The sequence below is a fragment of the Rana temporaria genome, chromosome 6, assembly GCF_905171775.1.
Source record: "Rana temporaria chromosome 6, aRanTem1.1, whole genome shotgun sequence".
NCBI lineage: Eukaryota > Metazoa > Chordata > Amphibia > Anura > Ranidae > Rana > Rana temporaria.
In genome coordinates, this window is record NC_053494.1 from 14,223,897 (window position 1) to 14,249,068 (window position 25,172).

Consider the following 25,172-nt stretch of genomic DNA (forward strand, 5'->3'; position numbering starts at 1 on the left):
GCTAGCGGTGCGGTATGAACCCCCGCTAGCGGCCGATAAAGAGTTAATACCGCCCGCAATGCGCCTCTATAGAGGTGCATTGCGGGCGGTATTGCCGCGGTTTCCCATTGTTTTCAATGGGAAGGAGCGGTGAAGGAGCGGTATACATGCCGCTCCTCTCACCGCTCCAAAGATGCTGCTGACAGGAGATTTTTTTGTCTCCCGCCAGCGCATCGCCTCAGTGTGAAAGCCCTCGGGCTTTCACATTGAGTCTGCAGTGAAGGAGTTTTTCAGGCGCGATAGCAGCGCTATTTTTAGCGCTGTACCGCCTGAAAAACTCCTCAATGTGAAAGGGGCCTAAGTTAGCCAGTCAAGGGCACATTTTCTGCAATAATCAATGAGTGAGTGAGTGAGAAACGTATATAGCGCAACACATGCGAACTGAATCGCCTCTGGGCGCTTGGTATCCATTCCCTGGGCCCTCAGAAGAGATGGGTCTTGATCTTTCTCCTGAAGGCCAGGTGGTTTACCTCCAATCGGATGGTGGTTGGTAGAGCGTTCCATAGTCTGGGACCTTGGACCGCAAATCTTCGTTCTCCTTTGGACTTGAATCTGGCTTTGGGTATCTGGAGTAGATTTTGGTTGGAGGATCGCAGAATGCTATTGGTGTTGTGAGCTTTTAGTTTCTCGCATAGATATTGGGGGGCATTTCCCAGAATACACTTGAAATCAATGACTAACATGGCACAAGACTATCTATCTTCAGCAGAGAAAGGGTTACTGGGGAGGGTCTCTCTGAGAGAGAAGACTTCACTTTACATAACAAAGCATCCAAACCTGCTGGTTCCTCACTAGAATATAATACCAAAGCCCCCAAGTCTTTCATCACCAGTGTATAGGACCGAAGTCCCAAAGCTCTATCACCAGTTCGTTGTCCGTCTTCCAAATGGCATCTGCTGACCTAAGAGACGAGCTGAAGTGCTCCATCTGCCTGAACCTGTATAAGGAGCCCATCTCTCTGAAGTGTGGACACAGCTTCTGCTGGAACTGTATTGTGAGGGCTCTGGATACGCAGGAGGAGTCTGGACTTTATTCCTGTCCGGAGTGCCGAGTGCGCTATACGGAGTATCCCACCCTGGAGAAGAACAGGAAGTTGTGTAACATCGTGGAGTGTTTCCGATCCGCTCACCAGGAGGAAACGGAGGTCTTGTGCACGTACTGCGATTTTCCTACAGCGGCTTTAAAAACATGTCTGTTATGCGAGGCCTCATTTTGCGAAAAGCACCTAAGCAACCACAGCAAGTCGCCAGATCACATTTTAACCAAACCCACCGCATCATTCGGAGAGAGAAAATGCTCCGTACACCAAGAAGTGCTGAAATACTACTGCACAGAGGACAGCGCCTGTATCTGTATGTCCTGCTGGGTGGCCGGAGAACATCGAGGACACCAGGTGGAGCTTCTGAATGAGGCCTCCGAGAAGAAGAAAGCGAATCTGAGGGAATCTACTATTGTGTTGGACTTTTGGAGACGGGAGATCCCAAGGAGAATCGAGAATCTGGAAAGTCACCGGACGCAAGAGGACAGAAAACAAATCGCTGTCGCCGGGAGAGTCACGGAGCTGTTTAGAGACATCAGGAGACATCTGGATGACGTAGAAGAGAGAGTCCTGACTGAGATCTCCAGACAGAAGGAGCAGGTCTCGCAGTCGGTCTCGGATCTGATCCAGCAGTTGGAGACGCAGCAAAACAAGCTGTCCAGGAAGATGAACCAAATGAAAGAGCTGTGTAAGCTCCCAGATCCGTTGATCGTTTTGAAAACGCCACCGAACGGAGAAGACATTAGTCCTGAGGTAGAGGATTCAACCAAAGATACGAGAAATGCTCCGTGTATAAATGAGCAAATGATCTCGCAGATCCTAGACCGAGAGCTTCACAAATTTACTAAAAAGTTGAAGGATCTGATGAAAAAGAGTCAATTTTCAGTGATGGAGAAAGACAATATTTTATTCGATATTAATACAGCTCACGAGAACATTTTTATATCAAAGAAGCAGACGGTAGCCACTTATACCGCCATGGAAGAGAACCGGTCAGATGGACCCAACAGGTTTAAATCCAGCCAGGTGTTGAGTCTCCAAAGCTTTACTTCTGGAGAACATTACTGGGAGGTGGATGTGAGCGAAGCGGAGGAATGGCTGATCGGGGTGGCCACCGAAACCATAGAGAGGAAGATCGCAGGACGTGACTTTATAATCGGATATAATGACAATTCGTGGGCTCTTAGTCAAATAAGCTCAAGGCTTCACGCCAGGCACAGGGACACATCGGAAAATATCGAGTCCAAATCTCTTCTAAAGATTATCGGGATTTATCTGGACTACGAGGCCGGCCATCTGTCCTTCTACCAGATGTGTGACCCCATCAGACACCTCCACACCTTCTCCACCACCTTCACTGGACCCCTCTATGCCGCTTTCTACATGTTTCCAAATACTTCCATCAGAATTATAACTTAAATACTATAATAGAGGTAAAATGTACAATTCCGTTTGTTTTTGCATATATTATTATAAAATGTTTTTTTTTTAATACAAAATGTATTTACAGTGTAACCTTGGATTACGAGCATAACCCGTTCCAGGAGAATGCTCGTAATCCAAAGTACTTGCATATCAAAGCGAGTTTCCCCATTGAAGTCAATGGAAATGAAAATAATTTGTTCCGCGTTGACTTCAATGGCATGCAATACCGCATGTGGCCAGAGGCGAGGGGGGGCGCCGGAGAGCCTCGCAAACAGCCGGAAAGGCTCGAGGACTCCTCCACACCTTTACCCGACCCCTCTATGCCGCTTTATACACGTTTCCAAATACTTCCATCAGAATTATAACTTAAATACTATAATAGAGGTAAAATGTACAATTCCGTTTATTTTTGCATATATTACTATCATTTTTATTTTATTTTTTTCTTTAAAATCTATTTATAATCCTAACTTTTTTTTCTTTTTGAGTAGGAAAGGATTAGTACCCATCAAATGCCGTTGCTTTCTGTGTTTTAGCCAGTGTTAATTTTGGCAGCAAATTTCGATTAAGTTTTATGCCGCGTACACGCGATCGGCTTTTCCGACAAGAAAAGTCCGATGTGAGCTTTTGGTCGGAAAATTCCGACCGCCTGTAGGCTCCATCGAACTTTTCCTGTCGGAATTTCCGCCAACAAAAATTTGAGAGCTGGTTCTCAAATTTTCCGCCGGAAAAAAAATCCTATCGGAAATTCCGATCGTCTGTAGCAATTCTGACGCTCAAAATTCCGACGCATGCTCGGAAACAATTCGATGCATGCTCAGAAGCATTGAACTTCATTTTCTCGGCTCGTCGTAGTGTTGTACGTCACCGCCTTCTTGGCGGAAGAAAGTTCAGAGAACTTTTGTGTGACCGTGTGTATGCAAGCCGAGCTTGAACGGAATTCCGTTGGAATAACCATCCAAGGTTTTTCCGACGGAAAATCCGATCGTGTGTAGGCTGCATTAGTCTTAGTCTTAGGACTAAAATGGCATTTTAGTTTTAGTCCCATTTTAGTCTTCTGCAATTGTTTTAGTTTTAGTCGTATTTAGTCGACTAAATCTCCAGTACATTTTAGTCTACTAAAACAAATTTTAGTCGTCTACAATCTAATAGGGGTAATTAAATTGTAATGCATTAGTTAACATTTCTCTACAATTTCCAAACTTATTATATACTGCTGGAGTGAAAAATCCAATACAGTGGAACCTCGGATTACGAGCGTAATCCGTTCCAGGAGAATGCTCGTAATCCAAAGCACTCGCATATCAAAGCGAGTTTCCCCATTGAAGTCAATGGAAACGAAAATAATTTGTTCCGCATTGACTTCAATGGCATGCAATACCGCATGTGGCCAGAGGTGGGGGCCTCGGAATCGCCGGAAAGGTCCGAGGACACCTCTGCAAACCTCGGAAAGGCTCGGGAACGGAGTATTTAAAAATGATAAATTGACAGGTGTTTTACCTTTCTCTATTCAATCAAAAACATCGAAAACCTTTTTCTCTAAAGATAAAATGTAGCATTATTTAAATTTTGTTATGTTTAACTCTTCTATACTTCATTGAAAAAAAAAAGTTTATTTTATATCATAGTGATGAAAATTAGGTGTTGGCAAAACAATTAAAAATCGTATGTTTCCTTTATTTGGTATTTTATGATCTTGTTAGTTTTTGTACTACACTGTTACCAATGATTATGAATGCTCTGTGTGCTTCCTCTTTGTATCAGAATTGTCTACAAATGCTGATCCTTCTGTCAATAAAGCTTTCTGCTTTCTGAAAAACGCTGATTGTCTCGTTATCTGTACAATGTTACCATTGGATATTCTTATACAATGTAGCCGGCCTCCTAGAATCTGAAAGCAATGAGCAATATTGGAAGTGATAGCCCCGCCGACTATATACGTCCTCTTTCTGAAGAGGGATATCTCGGTAACGGCAGCAGCTGCTGCCACAACCGAGATGTCCACCTCTTCAGGCGGCGGTGCTGTAAACGATAACGGTGGTCTCCGCGGCGGATTCGCCGCAAGAGATCACCGTTATTGGCCCCCCTCCCACCGCTCTCCCGCGACCTTCGCCGCTTACCGGAGCCCGCGGTAGCGGCGGAGGCGACCGGGTCCTTCTCCCTCTGTGGCATGGATACGAGTGAGGGCAAGATGGCTCCCCCCCGTTTCCAAACCATAGCAGGGGGCGGAAGCGATGTTGAAACATCACTTCCGCCCATACGTCTTAAAGTGGAGGTTCACCCTGAAAAGTTAATTTTTAACATTAGATTGAGGCTCATTTTGTGAAGGGGTATCGGGTAGTTTTTTTAAAATCGAAGTAGTACTTACCGTTTTAGAGAGCGATCTTCTCTGCCGCTTCCGGGTATGGTCTTCGGGACTGGGCGTTCCTATTTGATTGACAGGCTTCCGACGGTCGCATACATCGCGTCACGAGTAGCCGAAAGAAGTCGAACGTCGGTGCGGCTCTATACGGCGCCTGCGCACCGACGTTCGGCTACTTTCGGAAAATCGTGACGCGATAGATGCGACCGTCGGAAGCCTGTCGGAAGCCTGTCAATCAAGAAGGAACGCCCAGTCCCGCAGCCCATACCCGGAAGCGGTGGAGAAGATCGCTCTCTAAAACGGTAAGTACTGCTTCGATTTAAAAAAAAAACACCCGATTCCCCTAGACAAAATGAGCCTCAATCTAATGTTAAAAAAATGTTTTCGGGTGAACTCCCGCTTTAACTACTTGCCGACCAGCCGCCGCAGTTATACGGCGGCAGGTCGGCTCCCCTGCGCGAGAGTCCGTAGCTATACGTCACCTCGCGAAGTGGCCACTAGGGGCGCGTGCGCCTCCCGCTCATCCCTGATCCCGATGCGCGTGCCCGGCGGGCACCTGCGATCGCTCGTTACAGAGCGAGGACCGGGAGCTGTGTGTCCTGTCAGGGGGAGAAATGCTAATCTTCTGTTCATACAATGTATGAACAGAGATCAGTCATTTCCCCTAGTCAGTCCCATCCCCTACAGTTAGAACACACCCAGTGAACATACTTAACCCCTTCCCCGCCCCCTAGTGTTAACCCCTTCCCTGCCAGTGGCATTTTTATAGTAATCCAATGCATTTTTATAGCACTGATCGCTATAAAAATGCCAATGGTCCCAAAAATGTGTCAAAAGTGTCCGCCATAATGTCGCAGTACCGGAAAAAAAAATCGCTGATCGCCGCCATTACTAGTAAAAAAAAAATATTAATAAAAATGTCATAAAACTATCCCCTATTTTGTAAACGCTATAACTTTTGCGCAAACCCTCAAACTCAGAGTGACGACGGTGTATCTGGAGATACGCCGGCGTAACTCCTACGAGAATCTGGGCCACTGAGTCTGAAAAACAGGCTTGGGGCTTAAGTGGTTAAGTAAAAGTGTATCACTGGCAAATATTTATTTTCGTTAAGGAATTGTTAGGACTTATTTTTCTGCTTTATAGGTAGCAGTAAGGCTGGGTTCACCTTAGACATGTGCGGTTCGTTTCGTCCCGAATGAAAATTCGAAGGAATTTTCGCCTTTTTGGAAATTCGGATGTATTCGAATTTCCAAATTAGAATGCAGTAAAATTTAAATGAATCCAAAATAACGAAAAAAACAATTCAGACAAAATTCGAATTCGAAAACTTTTAACCACTTGCCGACTGCCTAAGTTCCGGTTCACACAGGGGCGACTTAAAGCGCGACTTTGCAAGGCAACTTCAGCGCGACATTAGCGCGACTTGGAGCTACTTACAACGCGACTTAAAGTTGCTTCCAGGACAGGCGACTTTGGCTGTGGCCAATCACAGAATAATCAGCTCTGTGGGAGGGAGGGGTTTGCCTGGGTAAACTATTTTCTCTTCCTGTAAAATTGCTTCAGTTAAGACAGAGATCTGACTTTGGAGGCAACTCCCATTGAAATCAATGGGTACAAGTTGGCTAGAAGTCGCCTTGAAGTAGTACAGGAATGTTTTCTGAAGTCGGAGTGACAGTAGTGTGCATTAAGACGGCTCTCATTCACTTCAATGGAATTTCTCATGTCGCGCGACACAAGTCGGATCCAAAGTCGCGGTAGTGTGAACCGGCACTAACGTAGATATATACGTACAGGTACGTTGCTTTGAATCTGCCGCCTAACTCTGTGACCGTGCCTGCGGGACCTGTGGACTAGATGTCCGCCTCAGGGCCATCTTAATAGCATCATGGGCCCCTGGGCAAAGCTGCTTTGGGGAAAAACAGGGGCCTCCTGTGCAGCTGTTGCCCCTGGGCAGTGCCCAGGTGTGCCCTCTCATTAAGACAGCCCTGGTCCGCCTCTGTCACGCGATTGTGTCACGAAGCGGCAGAACGCGGAGATGCCTTTGTAAACAAGGCATTTCCCTGTTCTGCCTAGTGACAGAACACTGATCTACTGCTCCCTATCATCGGGAACAGTGATCAGTGTCGTGTCACTTGTAGCCCAACCCCCCCACAGTTAGAATCACTCCCTAGGACACACTTAACCTCTTCCCCGTCCCCCTAGTGTTTAACCCCTTCCCTGCCAGTGTCATTTACACAGTAATCGGTGCATTTTTATAGCACTGATCGCTGTATAAATGACAATGGTCCCAAAATAGTGTCAAAAGTGTCCGATGTGTCCCCCGCAATATCGCAGTCACGATAAAATAAAAAATCGCTGATCGCCGCCATTACAATTTAAAAAAATTATAATAAAAATGCCATAAAACTATCCCCTATTTTGTAGACGCTATAACTTTTGTGCAAACCAATCAATATACGCTTATTGCGTTTTTTTTTACCAAAAATATGTAGAACAATACTGAGCTGTTGATAAAATTATATGCAAACGTATAAAAACGCATAAAAGCAGTGAGTATAAAAATGCACAAGCATAAAAGCAATGATAATAGGTGCAAAGTGCAAAATATTGTGCAAGTGGCAAATTAAGCAAAAGTATAAAAACGCACATCCCCTTTCGCAGCCGTAGGCAGGGCTGTCTTAATGAGAGGGCACACCTGGGCACTGCCCAGGGGCCCCAGCTGCATGGGGGGCCCCTGCCCTTTCCCCAAAGCAGCTGGACCTTGAGCCCAGGCTACCCCTCTACATCATAGATGTAGAGGGGCAGCACTCTGACCCCTCTACACCCCAGATATCCCCCCAGCACTCTGACTCCTCTACACCCCAGATATCCCCCCCAGCACTCTGACCCCTCTACATCCCAGATATCCCCCAGCACTCTGACCCCTCTACATCCCATATATCCCCCAGCACTCTGACCCCTCTACACCCCAGATATCCCCCCCAGCACTCTGACCCCTCTACACCCCAGATATCCCCCAGCACTCTGACCCCTCTACACCCCAGATATCCCCCCAGCACTCTGACCCCTCTACACCCCAGATATCCCCCCAGCACTCTGACCCCTCTACACCCCAGATATCCCCCCAGCACTCTGACCCCTCTACACCCCAGATTTCCCCCCCAGTACTCTGACCCCTCTACACCCCAGATATCCCCCCAGCACTCTGATCCTTCTACACCCCAGATATCCCCCCAGCACTCTGACCCCTCTACACCCCAGATAACCCCCCAGCACTCTGACCCCTCTACACCCCAGATACCCCCCCAGCACTCTGACCCCTCTACACCCCAGATATCCCCCCAGCACTCTGACCCCTCTACATCCCAGATATCCCCCCAGCACTCTGACCCCTCTACACCCCACATATCCCCCCAGCACTCTGACCCCTCTACATCCCAGATATCCCCCAGCAATCTGACCCCTCTACACCCCAGATAACCCCCCAGCACTCTGACCCCTCTACATCCCAGATATCCCCCCAGCATTATGACCCCTCTACACCCCAGATATCCCCCCAGCACTCTGACCCCTACCTTCTTGATTTCTGTTTACCTGCACTGTCTCCATTGTAGGGGCCACAGAGCATTACTTTGCCCAGGGGCCCATGATGCTATTTAGACGGCCCTGCCCGTAGGAACGATTAAGCGGTGGAACAGCTGCTATGATCATTCCTATGGTGCAGGGAATCACCGGCTGAAAATTCCGATATCTAAACAATGCCTGTAGCTGCACCCATCACTCAACTATATCACCACAAAGCCCCACAAAGCCCAGGACGTCCTCTGGGCCTCAAGTGGATATATATATATACACACACAATGTTTTGGGGTTCTAAGTAATTTTCTTTAAAAAAAAATTATGATGTTCTTTTTTATATTCCGTGGTGGTGCAAAAACCTGAAACGGAAAAACCATTAAGTAAACAAAAAATACTGATTGTTACATATTATAAAAAAGGCCTGGTCTGGAATGGCTAGCAAGGTATACAAATATCAGTCTTCAGCAGATAAAGGGTTACTAGAAGAGGGTGGATCTCACTTTACAAGGTAATCAGATCTCATTTTACATAACAAAGCTTCCAAAGAAACTTTTTCCTCACCAAGGTATATGACTGATGACCAATGAAGTTCTCTCACAAGTGAATGTCCTTCTCACAGGAACATTTTCATCTCTACAATGGCATCTGCTGACCTGAAAGAGGAGCTGAACTGCTCCATCTGCCTGAGCCTTTATACGGAGCCCATATCGCTGAAATGTGGACACAACTTCTGCCGGGACTGTATTGTGACCGTGCTGGATACTCAGAAGGATTCTGGAGAGTATTTCTGCCCGGAGTGCAGAGAGCAGTATAAAGAGCGCCCTCCGCTGGAGAAGAACCGGAAGCTGTGCAACATCGTTGAGTGTTTCAGATCCACCAACCAGGAGGAAAAAGAGGTCTTGTGTACGTACTGCGATTCTCCTACACCGGCCTCTAAATCGTGTCTCCACTGTGAGGCCTCCTTTTGTGATAAGCACTTGAGCAACCACAGCAAGTCGGTGCATCACCTTTTAATTGAACCCACCACATCATTTGGAGAGAGAAAATGTTCCATACACCAGGAGATCCTGAAATATTACTGCACAGAGGACAGCGCCTGTATCTGTATGTCCTGCTGGGTGGCCGGAGACCACAGAGGACACCAGGTGGACCTTCTGAACGAGGCTTCTGAGAAGATAAAGGAGAATTTGAGAACATCTACAAATGTGTTGGACTTGGAAAAAGAGGAGATCCAGAGGAGGATCCAAACTCTGGAAAATCACAGGACAGAAGAGAACGGAAAAACAATTGCTGTGGTCAGGCGAGTCACTGAGATGTTTCGGGAAATCAGGAAACAACTGGAGGATGTGGAGAAGCGAGTCCTGCTGGAAACGTGCCGGCAGAAGAAGCAGATCTCGCACGCCGTCTCTTCTCTGATCCAGAAGTTGGAGGAACAGAAGGACGAACTTTCCAAGAAAATCAATCAAATGAAAGAACTGTGCAATATTGACGATCCCTTAACTGTCTTGAAGAAAGCACCGAACAGGGAGGACCTTGTTCCCGGGATTGGGGAAACGTCAAATGATGCCGCCAATGCTGGATGTATAACCGAGGGAACCATCTCACAGATGTTACAAAGAGGACTATGCAACTTTACTCACAATCTGAAGGATATGATGGCCAAAAGAAACTTTTCAGTGTTGGAGAAATCCGATATTGTATTGGACATAAATACGGCTCATGACAACCTGATATTATCGAAAAAACGCAAGAGGGTCTCTCATACCGACATCGGGGTCAACAGGCCGGATGGCCCTAAAAGGTTTAAATGCTGCCAGGTGTTGAGTGTCCAAAACTTTGCATCCGGGACACATTACTGGGAGGTGGATGTGAGTGAAGCTGAGGAATGGCTGATCGGGGTCGCCTCCGAAAGCATGGAGAGGAAGATTGCGGGAGACACGTCTTTTATTGGCTGCAATGACAAATCATGGAGTCTGATTCAAAGAACCTCCGGAATTCAAGTCCGGCACAAGAACGTTTCTACCAACGTAGAGTCCAAGTCTTTAATCAAGACCGTCGGGATCTATCTGGAGTACGAGGCTGGCCACCTGTCCTTCTACCAGCTGTGTGACCCCATCAGACACCTCCACACCTTCACCACCACCTTCACCGAACCCCTCCATGCCGCTTTCTACGTCTTTCCAAAAGGCTCCATCAGAATTATTAAGTAATTTCTATAATAGACTTAAAAAGTCACATTTTTAATTGCATTTAAATATATTCATATCATTTTTATTATTAACTTTATTGAAATTGTATGTAGACCGAGCCCAACGTTTTTTTTCTTCCAGGTTTGGATAGAGTAGGAAACAGTGTTCATTTTGGCAGCAAATGTTGATTTAGTTTTAGCCTTAGTCTAATGCCGTGTACACACACGAGCCAGCCTAGCCAATGTAAAACTTGTAAAAATCAATATTTTACATTCGCCCACTCCATCATAAACTAACACACAAAAAAGAAAGTTGTGGGCTGTAGAGACACTTTCATCATTATCCTGGTTAAGACAATTAAGCATTGACCATATTCCCTTTGTTTTTGTATTTTATAATCCTTTTATATTTGAATAATATTGTTTCAATGATTATAAATGCTCTGTGTGCTTCCTTTTTGTATCGATATTTTGTTTGCTGATTCTTCTGCCAATAAACCTTTCTGCTTAGAGGTGTTTGTCTCATTACAATGTTACCATTCTATGTTCTATAAAGCAGGGGTGGCAAACTCAAATTCATCGGGGGCCGCATTAGCAGTATGGTTGCCCTCAAAGGGCCGGTTGTATCTATAAGACTGTGTGTCCGCTATTTATTATGGGATGGAATGAGATGGGATGGGGTATGGTGGGGTGGGATAGGATGGGATGGGCTACCTGACATGCATGGACCTACCTCACATACACAATGACTTCACCTACCTGACATACATGGACCTACCTGACATACATAGACTTCACCTACCTGACATACATGGACCTACCTGACATACACTGACCTACCTGACATACATGGACCTACCTGACATACATAGACTTCACCTACCTGACATACTGACCTCACCTACCTGACATACATGGACCTACCTGACATACATGGACCTACCTGACATACATGGACCTACCTGACATACACTGACTTCACCTTCCTGACATACATATCCCTACCTGACATACACTGACTTCACCTACCTGACATACACTGACCTACCTGACATACACTGACATACATGGACCTACCTGACATACATGGACCTACATGGACCTACCTGACATACACTGACCTCACCTACCTGACATACACTGACTTCACCTACCTGACATACATGGACCTACCTGACATACATGGACCTACCTGACATACACTGACCTACCTGACATACACTGACCTACATGGACCTACCTGACATACACTGACCTCACCTACCTGACATACACTGACCTCACCTACCTGACATACACTGACCTCACCTACCTGACACACATGCACCTACCTGACATGCACTGACCTACCTAACATACATGGACCTACCTGACATACACTGACCTCACCTACCTGACATACACTGACTTCACCTACCTGACATACACTGACTTCACCTACCTGACATACACTGACTTCACCTACCTGACATGCAGCCAGCCAGAAAGGAGAGGAGAGCCCCCCGCCCGAGCTAGGATCTTTGCAGTGCATGGTATGGACCGGAGGAGGCTTGTAATTGCCGCCTTGTGGAGTCTGCGGGGCCTATGATGGACGTCCCGCGGTCCGGGGATTGGATCCCCGGGACGTCAATCATAGGAGCTGCAGGCTCCAGATGGTGGGACCTAGGCAGCCGATGCCGCCGGGTGTACCAAGATGGCCGACCGCTAGGCCGAAGCCACGGCCTTTCCTAAGACCGAGGCAACGGTGCGCTCCGCGGATCGACCCGTTCGGATCACGGATGCGCGGGCCACATGGCAAGGTCTGGCGGGCCGGATTCGGTCCGCGGGCCTTGTGTTTGCCACCCCTGCTCTAAAGTGATGGGTTGCCTAAAAGCAATGTTGGAAGGTGACACATATTTCAGTTAAATTGTATCTCTAGCAATCCTTTTTTTTTGATAACTTAAAGCGGAGTTGCACTCAAAAATGGAACTTCCACTTTTTGTATTCCTCCCCCCCACTCAGGTGTCACATTTGGCACCTTTCAGGGGGGCGGGAGGATCAGATACCTGTTTAATCCAGGTATTTGCTCTTTGATCTGCGCCATTTCCGGCCCCTCCTCTCCCCCCCCCCCCGCTATCTTCTGGGAGATACCCAGAAGACAGCAGGGACCAGTGGGATTGCACATACGCAGTAGGGAACCAGGAAGTGAGGCCGCAAGGCTTCCCTTACTGAAGATGGCGGTGCCTGCACCCGAGAGCCGAGGGACAGATTGGCTTTGGGTGCCGACATTGCGGGCTCCCTGGACAGGTAAGTGTTCTTATTTTAAAAGTCAGCAGCTATTTGTAGCTGCTGACTTTAAAAAAAAAAGATTTGGGGGCAGAACTCCGCTTTAAAAAGAAAGTAAACTCTATATTAAAAAAAAAAAAATGCAAGACAAAGGCATTAGGAGCTAGTATGCATAGCATACTAGCTCATTTTGAAATACTTACCTGAGAACGAAGCCCCCGCAGCGGTCCTCAGACACACCCTCCGTCACTCCGTCAGGAGTGACTTCTGGGTATCGCTGCTCCGGCGCTGTGACTGGCCAGAGCAGCGATGACGTCACTCCCGCGCATGCGCGCGGTAGCAGCCACTAACGGCATGATGCCGTTAGTAGCGGCACACTCAGTGCGCCTGCGCGACGTTGTCTACCGTACAGATCGGTGCCGTCTTTCTTGGAAATATCTCCTTAACCGTGTAGGTTAAAGGGGTTGTAAAGGTAAAAAACAAAATTCCCTAAATATCTTCCTTTACCTTAGTGCAGTCCTCCTTCACTTACCTCATCCTTCCATTTTGCTTTTAAATGTCCTTATTTCTTCTGAGAAATCCTCACTTCCTGTTCTTCTGTCTGTAACTCCACACAGTAATGCAAGGCTTTCTCCCTGGTGTGGAGAAAGCCTCTTCAGGGGGAAGGGGGCGAGCAGGAGTGTCAGGATGCCCACTAACACACAGCTCCTTTCTCTATCTGCAAAGTAGAGAGCTTCCTGACACTCCTGCTCGCCCCCTCAAGAGGCTTTCTGCACACCAGGGAGAAAGCCTCGCATTACTGTGTGGAGTTACAGACAGAAGAACAGGAAGTGAGGATTTCTCAGAAGAAATAAGGACATTTAAAAGCAAAATGGAAGGATGAGGTAAGTGAAGGAGGACGGCACTAAGGTAAAGGAAGCTATTTAGGAAAAATTTGTTTTACCTTTACAACCCCTTTAAGATATTGACAGGTGGTATCAAAGGCTTTGGTACGTTCAGCCTGCCCATACATGGTCCGAATCTCAGCTGGTTCTTGCTGTAGCCGAAATTCGAACCGCCTATGGCCGGCTTAAGATAGTGACAGGTGGTATCAAAGGCCTCCACCTAGCTTTTCCAGTTTGGCATAGAGCCATACACGGTCTAATTCTCATATCCTGAAGAGACGATTCTTTCTCTTTTCATGCACACCTCACTGTCTTTAAAAGAATATCCCTTCTCTTTAAGGCAGGTGTAGGCAACATCGGCCCTCCAGCTGTGGTGAAACTACAATTCCCATGAGTTCTAACATACTGCACTTAGTTGGCGCACCTTGTTTTTTAAACCTCGGCCCTCCAGCTGTGGTGAAACTATAAATCCCATCATGCCTCTGCCTCCAGCAGTCATGCCTGTGATTGTCAGGATCTTGCAATGTCTCATGGGACTTGTAGTTTCACCACAGCTGGAGGGCCGAGGTTGCCTATCCCTGCTGTAAGGTAAGGAAGGTGCTTTTGGAGATTTTTATATTTTATATGTAAAGGAAGCTATTTAGGGAAAAAAATTTTTTACCTTTACAACCCCTTTAAGGAGATATTTGTTGCACCTACAGGTAAGACTTAATCTAGGCTTACCTGTAGGTTAAAGTGGTCTGTAAGGGTTTACAAGCACTTTAAGGAATGGCTAGAACACATATTAGGTTATGTTTTGCTGTCTTAGGCTGGCCATTGATGAGTTTGTGTTTGTCATTCAACTAGCGGTTTAATTAAAAAAAAAAAACGGACCCAATTCCCTCGTTCGCACTTTCGGTGTGGATGGAGGAATTCTCCCCGCTGTGTCTTTGTACTCTTAAAGCGGGGTAGACTTCTCCACCATCAAAATACACAGATCAGAACTGCAGTCTATTGCCTGTGGTGCCGGTCCAGTGACAAATTTCCAACAGGGTGGCTGAACAGAAATCGATCAGCAGATCGACTTACGTTTATCCACAGTTGCCATACATGGATTGAAGTTTGGCTGGTCCCTGCTAAACTGGCTGAACCCCGAACCAGGTATGACCAGAATTAGTTCCGTTGGCGATATTCAATCACATATCAGAAGATGTAAACAGGGGCGGACTGACAACTCATAGGGCCCCCGGGCAATAGGAGATTGTGGGGCCCACGGGCAATAGGAGATTATGGGGGCCCCGGGCAATAGGAGATTATGGGGGCCCCGGGCAATAGGAGATTATGGGGGCCCCGGGCAATAGGAGATTATGGGGGCCCCGGGCAATAGGAGACTATAGGGGCCCCGGGCAATAGGAGATTATGGGGCCCCCGGGCAATAGGAGACTATGGGGGCCCCGGGCAATAGGAGACTATGGGGGCCCCGGGCAATAGGAGACTATGGGGGCCCTGGGCAACAGGAGATTATGGGGGCCCCCGGGCAATAGGAGATTATGGGGGCCCCGGGCAATAGGAGATTATGGGGCCCCCGGACAATAGGAGATTATGGGGGCCCCGGGCAATAGGAGACTATAGGGGCCCCCGGGCAATAGGAGATTATGGGGCCCCCGGGCAATAGGAGATTATGGGGGCCCCGGGCAATAGGAGACTATGGGGGCCCCGGGCAATAGGAGATTATGGGGGCCCCGGGCAATAGGAGATTATGGGGGCCCCGGGCAATAGGAGATTATGGGGGCCCCGGGCAACAGGAGATTATGGGGCCCCCGGGCAATAGGAGATTATGGGGGCCCCGGGCAATAGGAGACTATGGGGGCCCCGGGCAATAGGAGATTATGGGGCCCTTGGGCAATAGGAGACTATGGGGGCCCCGGGCAATAGGAGATTATGGGGCCCTTGGGCAATAGGAGATTATGGGGGCCCCTGGGCAATAGGATATTATGGGGCCCCTGGGCAATAGGATATTATGGGGCCCCCAGGCAATAGATTATGGGACCACACAGTATACATATATATATATATATATATATATATACACACACACACACACAATACACTTACACACATTGAAAAAGTACTGGAGAGGAGGGGCAGCTATAATCTCGGGATTTTTAGACCAAAAGGATGTCGGTAAGGGACATTTCAGGGACAGATGTAAAAAAAAAACCCACAGATTTTGACATACTGTCCCTGGTTTTACTGAGGCTGGCAACCCTGATGGGGCCCCCTAGTGGCATGGGGCCCTCGGGCAGTGCCCGAATGGTCAGTCCGCCCCTGGATGTAAACGTCCTTCAGAAATGGTTAGAACATTACAGTATAATATACACTTTATCAGGTTATTTTATGCTCTCTTTGTTGGAAGGTGTGACACCCTGTTCTAATTATCATAATCCAATCCCAGAAAGTCTGGGTCAGGTATTACTCTTACAGCTCTAGTACAGGGCTGAAGGTGTGAATTGCTTTTAAATTACTGAAAAAATAAGAAAGGATTATATTCGGTGTATATTTGTTGTAAATGTCTTTGTAGACGGTCTAATTCTCAACGCCTGCAAAGTAGTTGTTGTCTCTGTCCATTATGTACCTTATCTGTTATAAATGGCTTTCCTGCTACAAAAGAAAATTGCTACACTGGCTGTGTTGATGGGGAAATCCCTCCCACAGGGCCATTGGGCTCTCCCCAGGGGGGGGGGGGCAGAAGGAGCCATCCCCAATGGGAGAACACAGTGATCATTTCTAGCAGTTATAACATAATTGCATGTAAAATCCAACTGGCTGGTTGTACCCAAGCTGATCAATCGATCAATTTGGGTACATTTAGCCTGCCCATACATGGTCCGAATCTCAGCTGGTTCTTGCTGGACCTGCCGAAATTCGAACCATCTATGGCCGGCTTAAAAGAGGTTATAAAGGTACAATTTTTTTCCCTAAATACTTCCTTTCCCTTAGTGCAGTCCTCCTTCACTTACCTCATCCTTCCATTTTCCTTTTAAATGTCCTTATTTCTTCTGAGAAATCCTCACTTCCTGTTCTTCTGTCTGTAACTCCACACCGTAATGCAAGGCTTTCTCCCTGGTGTGGAGTGTCGTGCTCACCCCTTCCCTTGGACAACAGGAGAGTCAGGACGCTCTCTACGTTGCAGATAAAGGAGCTGTGTGTTTGTGGGCGTCCTGACTCTTCCGTAGTCCAAGGGAGGGGGCGAGCACGACACTCCACACCAGGGAGAAAGCCTTGCATTACGGTGTGGAGTTACAGACAGAAGAACAGGAAGTGAGGATTTCTCAGAAGAAATAAGGACATTTAAAAGCAAAATGGAAGGATGAGGTAAGTGAAGGAGGACTGCACTAAGATAAAGGAAGCTATTTAGGGAAAAAAATTGTACCTTTACAGCCCCTTTAAAGCGGGGGTTCACCCTATCGACGGGAAAAAACATTTTTTTTTTATTTTACCTTAAAATCAGGCATTGTAGCGCGAGCTACAGTATGCCTGTCACGAATTTTTTACCGCCGTACTCACCTTGTAGTCGTCCATCGAAGATTCCGGGGAATGGGCGTGCCTATGGAGACGGAGGATGATTGACGGCCGGCTCTGGCGCGTCACGCTTCTCCGGAAATAGCCGAAATAGGCTCGGTCTTCACGACGCGTGCGCATAGCCTGTGCGCAGGCGCCGTGAAGAGCCGAGACCTACTCCGGCTGTCTTCGGGGAGAGTGACGTGCCAGGGCCGGCCGTCAATCATCCTCCCTCTCCATAGGCACGCCCATTCCCCGCGGGAGCCGGAATCTACGATGGACGACTACAAGGTGAGTACGGGGTTAAAAAAATCGGGACAGGCATACTGTAGCTCGCGCTACAATGCCTGTCTCGATGGTAAAATGTGTCGGGGGGGGGGGTGAACTACCGCTTTAAGATAGTGACAGGTGGTAGGAAAGGCCTCCACCCGGTGGGGTGGGGGGGGCAGGAGAAGCCAGCCCCAATCAGAGAACAATCAATCAACTTGGGTACGTTCAGCCTGCCCATACATGGTCCGAATCTCAGCTAGTTCTTGCTGTAGCCGAGATTCGAACCGCCTATGGCTGGCTTAAAGCAGTGGTTCACCCTCCATAACAACATTTGAGCATAAAATTAGGCATAGTAGCGCGAGCTACAGTATGCCTGTATTTATTTTTTAAGCCCGGTACTCACAGTGCAATCGTATATTGAAGATTCCGACTCCCCGCGGGGAATGGGCGTTCCTATCCAGACGGAAGGTGATTGACGGCCGGCTCTGGCACGTCACGCTCCCCGAAGACAGCCGGAGTAGGTCTCGGCTCTTCACAGCGCTATATGGCTAGAGGAAATTTTTTTTTTTTTTTTATAGGGTGAACCCCCGCTTTAAGATAGTGACTGGTGGTATCAAAGGCCTCCACCTAGCTTTTCCAGTTTGGCATAGAGCCATACACAGTCTAATTCTCAAATCCTGAAGAGACGATTCTTTCTCTTTTCATGCACACCTCACTGTCTTTAAAAGAATATCCCTTCTCTTTAAGTCAGGGGTAGGCAACACCGGCCCTCCAGCTGTGGTGAAACTACAATTCCCATGAGTTCTAACATACTGCACTTAGTTGGCGCACCTTGTTTTTTAAACCTCGGCCCTCCAGCTGCAGTGAAACTACAAATCCCATCATGCCTCTGCCTCCAGCAGTCATGCCTGTGATTGTCAGGGTCTTGCAATGTCTCATGGGACTTGTAGTTTCACCACAGCTGGAGGGCCGAGGTTGCCTATCCCTGCTGTAAGGTAAGGAAGGTGCTTTTGGAGATTTTTATATTTCTGTCTGGACAGGTTTTCTTTAAAATGCATTAGATATGTAAAAATGCTACTCAACACACAAACAATGGCCCGGATTCACGTACGAGTTACGCCGGCGTATCTCCAGATACGCCGTCGTAACTCTGAGTCCGAGCCGTCGTATCTATGCGCCTGATTCTTAGAATCAGTTACGCATAGATTTGTATTAGATCCGACCGGCGTAAGTCTCTTACGCCGTCGTACCTTAACTGCATATTTACGCTGGCCGCTAGGGGCGTGTACGCTGATTTACGCCTGGAAATATGTAAATCAGCTAGATACGCCAATTCACGAACGTACGCCCGGCCGACGCAGTACAGATACGCCGTTTACGTTAGGCTTTTTTCCCCGCCGTAAAGTTACACCTGCTATATGAGGCGTAGATGAGGCGTACCAATGTTAAGTATGGACGTCGTTCCCGCGTCGAATTTTGAAAATTTTAAGTCGTTCGCGAATAGGGCTGGGCGTCATTTACGTTCACGTCAAAAGCATTGGCTTCTTGCGGGTTAATTTGGAGCATGCGCACTGGGATACTGTCACGGACGGCGCATGCGCCGTTCGTAAAAAGCGTCATTTACGTGGGGTCACATTAAATTTACATAACACACGCCCACATCTTCCACATTTGAATTAGGCGGGCTTACGCCGGCCTATTTACGCTGCGCCGCCGCAACTTTGGTTTGAGAATACGGCACTTGCCTGTCAAAGTTGCGGAGGTGTAGCGTAAATAGGATACGTTACGCCCGCACAAAGATACGCCATTCTACGTGAATCCGGGCCAGTGTGTACATAACTGGAGGTCTTAAATTTTCTAAACAGAGGATCATTCATTATTCTCCAGACTTTAGCAACTAGACTTTGGATAGTGGGAATAAAAATTAAAGTAAACCACCCTCAGCTCAGTGGTGAGTTGGGAGTAAAATGTTACCCATTGTTGGTTTAGTGTCAGTGGGGAGAAATGTGCCCCATTATTGGGCTCAGCGGGGGGAATGGTGCCCTATCAATTGCGTCAGTAGGAGAAATTGTGCCCCATCGTTGGGCTCAGTGGGGGGAATAGTGCCCTATCAATTGTGTCAGTAGGAAAAAGTGTGCTCCATCATTGGGTGAGTGGGAGGAATAGTGTCCCATCATTAGGATCAGCGCTGCTTCATTGGACTTACTGGGAAATAGTGTCTCATCAATGGTGTCAGTGGAAGAAATTGTACTCTGTCATTGGGCTCAGTGGAAGGAATAGTGCCCCATTAGTAATATCAATTATAAAAAATAATGCCCCATCAATAATATTAGTGGAAAAAATAGTGCCCCATCAATGGTGTCAGTAAGATGATTTGTGCTCTATCGTTGGGCTCAGTGGGAGGAATAGTGCCCCATCATTAATATTAGTGAGAGGAATAGCGCGCCATCATTCGGCTCAGTGGGAGAAATAGTACCCCATTAATGGTGTCGGTGGGAGGAATTGTGCCCCATCGTTGGGCTCAGTGGGAGAAATAGTACCCCCATAAATGGTGTCTGTAGGAAAAATTGCACTACGTCATTGGGTGAGTGAGAGGAATAGTGTCCCATCATTAGGATCAGCGGTGCTTCATTGGACTTAGTGGGTGATAGTGTCTCATCAATGGTATCAGTGGAAGAAATTGTGCTCTATCATTGGGCTCAGTGGAAGAAACAGTGCCCCATTAATAATATCAGTGGAAGAAATAGTGCCCCATCAATAATATCAATGGAAGAAATAGTGCTCCATCAATAATATCAGTGGAAGAAATAGTGCCCCATCAATAATATCAATTGAAGAAATAGTGCCCCATCAATAATATCAGTGGAAGAAATAGTATCCCATCAATAATATTAGTGGAAGAAATAGTGCCCCATCAATAATATCAGTGGAAGAAATAGTGCCCCATCAATAATATCAATGGAAGAAATAGTGTCCCATCAATAATATCAATGGAAGAAATAGTGTCCCATTAATAATATCAGTGGAAGAAATAGTGCCCCATCAATAATATCAATTGAAGAAATAGTGTCCCATCAATAATATTAGTGGAAGAAATAGTGCCCCATCAATAATATCAATGGAAGAAATAGTGCCCCATCAATAATATCAATTGAAGAAATAGTGCCCCATCAATAATATTAGTGGAAGAAATAGTGCCCCATCAATAATATCAATGGAAGAAATAGTGTCCCATCAATAATATTAGTGGAAGAAATAGTGCCCCATCAATAATATCAGTGGAAGAAATAGTGCCCCATCAATAATATTAGTGGAAGAAATAGTGCCCCATCAATAATATCAGTGGAAGAAATAGTGCCCCATCAATAATATCAATGGAAGAAATAGTGCCCCATTAGTAATATCAGTGGAAGAAATAGTGCCCCATCAATAATATCAATTGAAGAAATAGTGCCCCATCAATGGTGTCAGTAAAAAGATTTGTGCTCTATCGTTGGGCTCAGTGGAAGAAATAGTGCCCCATTAGTAATATCAGTGGAAAGAAATGACCGCGCAATAGTCATTCAAAGTGCGACAGCGCTGAAAGCTGAAAATTGGCTTGGGCAGGAAGGCGCGTAAGTGCACGGTATGGAAGTGGTTATTTTTAATTAATTTTCATTTTATAGGGTTTATAACATGGCTCAAGTATTCTGTAAATAAAATAAAAAAATACGTGTTTAATTATAATATAGCTTGTTGGTAAAATGTAAAACACAAAAATGACCAATTCTTTGAAATTCGGTGTTATAAAGTTGGCTGATCTGGGAGAGGTCCCAACGCTTTGTTTGGCCCCCAGCTGGGAAGTCGTCTTTGTGTCAGGTTGAGGTGAATGGAGTCCAGTCAGAGGCAATGACCCCACCTCACCCCCCCCAGCTAGAGAAGAGGGACGGGCACGGTCATTGGCAATCCATGTGATGTAAACAATACAGGACAATGCGGCTGATTGTACCACTAATTTCCAGTACAGATGTGGTAATATTTTAGTGATTTGGTAACAATACGGAGCGAAAAAACCCAAAACACACAGCGATTTTGTTAATGTTTTTGATTTGAATGCGAACAGGAGGACAATTTTGGAAATAATTAACCTGCTATAGCCAAAACTCTTTAACCGCTTCAGCCCCGGACCGTTTTGGTGGCCACTTTTTGCGAATTCGGCACTGCGTCGCTTCAACTGACAATTGCGCGGTCGTGCGATGTGGCTCCCAAACAAAATTGGCGTTTTTTTTCCCCCAACAAATAGAGCTTTCTTTTGGTGGTATTTGATCACCTCTGCGATTTTTTTTGCGCAATAAACAAAAATAGAGCGACAATTTTGAAAAAAAATCAATATTTTTTACTTTTTGCTCTAATAAATATCCCCCAAAATAATATATAAATTATATATTTTTTATTATATTAATAAATATCCCCCAAAATAATATATAAATTATATTTTTTTTATTATATTAATAAATATCCCCCAAAATAATATATAAAAATATTTTTTTCCACAGTTTAGGCCGATACGAATTCTTCTACCTATTTTTGGTAAAAAAAAATCGCAATAAGCGTTTATTGATTGGTTTAAAAAGTTATATAGCCAGATTCAGAAAGACTTAGGCTGGCGTATCAGTAGATACGCCAGCCTAAGTCTGAATCTGCGCCGACGCTAATTTAAGCGTATTCTGGTAACCAGATACGCTTAAATTAGGCTCAGATACGAGCGGCGTAAGTGTCTTACACCGTCGTATCCTAAAGTGTACTTTTTAGGCTGACCGCTAGGTGGCGCTTCCATTGCGGTCGGCCTAGAATATGTAAATGAGTAGATACGCCGATTCACGAACGTACGCTTGCCCGACGCAGTAAAGATACGCCGTTTACGTAACACATTAGCAGGCCTAAAGTTATTCCATCAAATAGCTGGAATAGTAATGTTAAGTACGGCCGTCGTTCCCGCGTCGAAATTTGAAAATTTTACGTCGTTTGCGTAAGTCGTCCGTGAATAGGGATTTACGTCCACGTCGAAACCAATAGGACCGTGCGGCGTACTTTGCCGCAATGCACACTGGGATATGTACACGCATGCGCCGTTCGTAAAATACGTCAATCACGTCAGGTCAACCTCCATTAACATAAAACACTCCCCCTCAGCCGAATTTGAATTAGCCGCCCTTACGCCCGCCCGATTTACGCTACGCCGCCGTAACTTAGCAGGCAAGTACTTTGTGAATCATGTACTTGCCTCGCTAACTTACGGCGGCGTAGTGTAAACACGATACACTACGCCGCCGCAAAGTTAGGGCGGTCTCTGTGAATCAGGGACTCTTTATGGCATTTTTAGTAATATTTTTTTTTTACTAGTAATGGCGGCGATCAGCGATTTTTATTGGGACTGCGACATTATGGCGGACACATCGGACACTTTGGACACCATTTAGGGACCACTGTCATTTTTACAGTGATCGGTGCTATAAAAATGCACTGATTACTGTAAAAAATGACACTGGCAGTGAAGGGGGTTAACCACTAGGTGGCGCTGCAGGGGTTAAGTGTTCCCTAGGCAGTGATTCTTACTGTTAGGCCTCGTACACACGATAGGTTAACCAGAGGACAACGGTCTGATGGAGCGTTTTCATCGGTCAAAACCGTTTGTGTGTACGCGGCTTAAGTGTAGCAATAAGTTGCTAAATGTTGTACCTTCATTAAATGTAACCATATTGCTACACTTAGAGGCGCCTCTCTTCTCTCTTATACTCAGTTGTGACGTGACGCTACTCTTATATCAAGACATCGCTTGTATATCAAGGCAAAATTTATTAAAAAATGTTGCTTGTCTTGCAAAACGCTCTCAAACCAAGTTACTCTCAAACCAAGGTTTTACTGTATATGGAAGATGAAACACAACTTTATTATAAATCACAAAACACCATCTGATTATAAAAAATGTCACACATACAACCCAGAAAGAAAATACTAAAATCATTCAACAAACAATAAAAAGTACACCAGTCCTTATGGAATAATACCACCCATCAGGGAACTCAGGTTGAGCCATTTGCGAAACCAACCCAGGCCAGTAAACATTCAGGGCCAGATTCACAGAAAAAGTACGCCGGAGTATCTGCTGATACTCCGGCGTACTTTCAAATTTGCCGCGTCGTATCTTTATTTGTAATTCACAAACAAAGATACAACGGCATTTGGCTAAGATCCGACAGGTGTACGGCTTCGTACGCCTTCGGATCTTAGGATGCAATACTTGGGCGGCCGCTGGGTGGAGATCGCGTTGTTTTCCGTGTCGGGTATGCTAATTAGCTGTTTACGACGATCCACGAAGGTACGCGCGTTCGTCGCATTCTCTTACGTCGTCGCTAGTCGGCTTTTCACGTCGCAAAGTTACGGCTGCTATTTAGGTGGTGTAACAATAGACAGCCCATGTTAAAGTATGACCGTCGTTCCCGCGTCGAATTTCATTTTTTTTTTGCGTAAGTCGTCTGGGAATACGAAAGTACGTAACGCACGTCGCCATTCAAAAAATTACGTTGGTGCAACGTCATTTCGCGCAAAGCACGGCGGGAAATTTCAAAACGGAGCATGCGCAGTGCGTTCAGCACGGGGACGCGCTTCATTTAAATGAATCACGCCCCCTACCCGCCCAATTTGAAATACGCGCCGAGAAATACACTACGCCGCCGTAACTTACGGTGCGAAATCTTCCTGGATTCGAAATTCCGCCAGGTAAGATACGGCGGCGTAGCGTATCTCTGATACGCTGCGCCAGGGCAAATGTCTGTGAATCTGGCCCAAAGTTTATAATGTAACCAAACAAATATGACACATGTAACATGAAAACATGAAAAGTAAATGCAAAAAGTAAAAAAAATATGTAAACCTGAGTTCTCCAATTTTTATAAAAAAAAGTTCCCCAATATAAACTCGAGTGTCTTGCACACGGCCCATATCCTTTCATACCAAATTATGAAAACATTTGAAGAAATGAATGTGCTTCGGCAAACCGCTGGGAAAAGTTTGGGTATTAATATATTGTAAACAGTAAGAAATGTTAAAAAAAAAATAAAGATTTTTTTAAAATTCTATACCTTAACCACTTCAATACCAGGCACTTATACACCATCCTGCCCAGGCCAATTTTCAGCCTATAGCGCTGTCGCAATTTGAATGACAATTGCGCGGTCGTGCTACACTGTACCCAAACAAATTTTTAATAATTTTTTTCCCACAAATAGAGCTTTCTTTTGGTGGTATTTGTTCACCTCTGCGATTTAAATTGGTCCCAAAATAATGTCAAAAGTGTCCGCCACAATATCGCAGTCACGATAAAAATCGCAGATCGCCGCCATTACTGGTAAAAAAGATAATAAAAATGCTATAAATCTATCTCCTATAAATTTTGCACAAACCAATCAATATATGCTTATTGCGATTTTTTTTTGTGTAGAAGAATACGTATCGGCCTAAACTGAGGAAATTTAATTTTTTTTTGGGGAGGATATTTATTATAGTAAAAAGTAAAAATGATTGAATTTTTTTTCACAA

General features: G+C 45.9%; 1 protein-coding gene across 1 annotated transcript; it reads left to right on the forward strand.

Annotated features, from left to right (window-relative positions):
- The first annotated feature begins 751 nt into the window (after positions 1–751).
- LOC120944358 lies at positions 752–11,124 on the forward strand. Its single transcript, XM_040358410.1, has 2 exons — positions 752–2,492; positions 9,033–11,124. Exons 1-2 carry the CDS (start codon positions 926–928, stop codon positions 10,655–10,657), a joined length of 3,192 nt encoding a protein of 1,063 aa, XP_040214344.1. The 5' UTR covers positions 752–925; the 3' UTR covers positions 10,658–11,124.
- The last annotated feature ends 14,048 nt before the right edge of the window (positions 11,125–25,172 follow it).

Coding starts and splice junctions, on each gene's coding strand:
- LOC120944358 (XM_040358410.1), top strand. CDS start 926: ATGGCATCTGCTGACCTAAGAGACGAGCTGAAGTGCTCCATCTGCCTG. Junction 2,493..9,032: donor TACTTCCATCAGAATTATAA/CTTAAATACTAT, acceptor CTGATGACCAAT/GAAGTTCTCTCACAAGTGAA.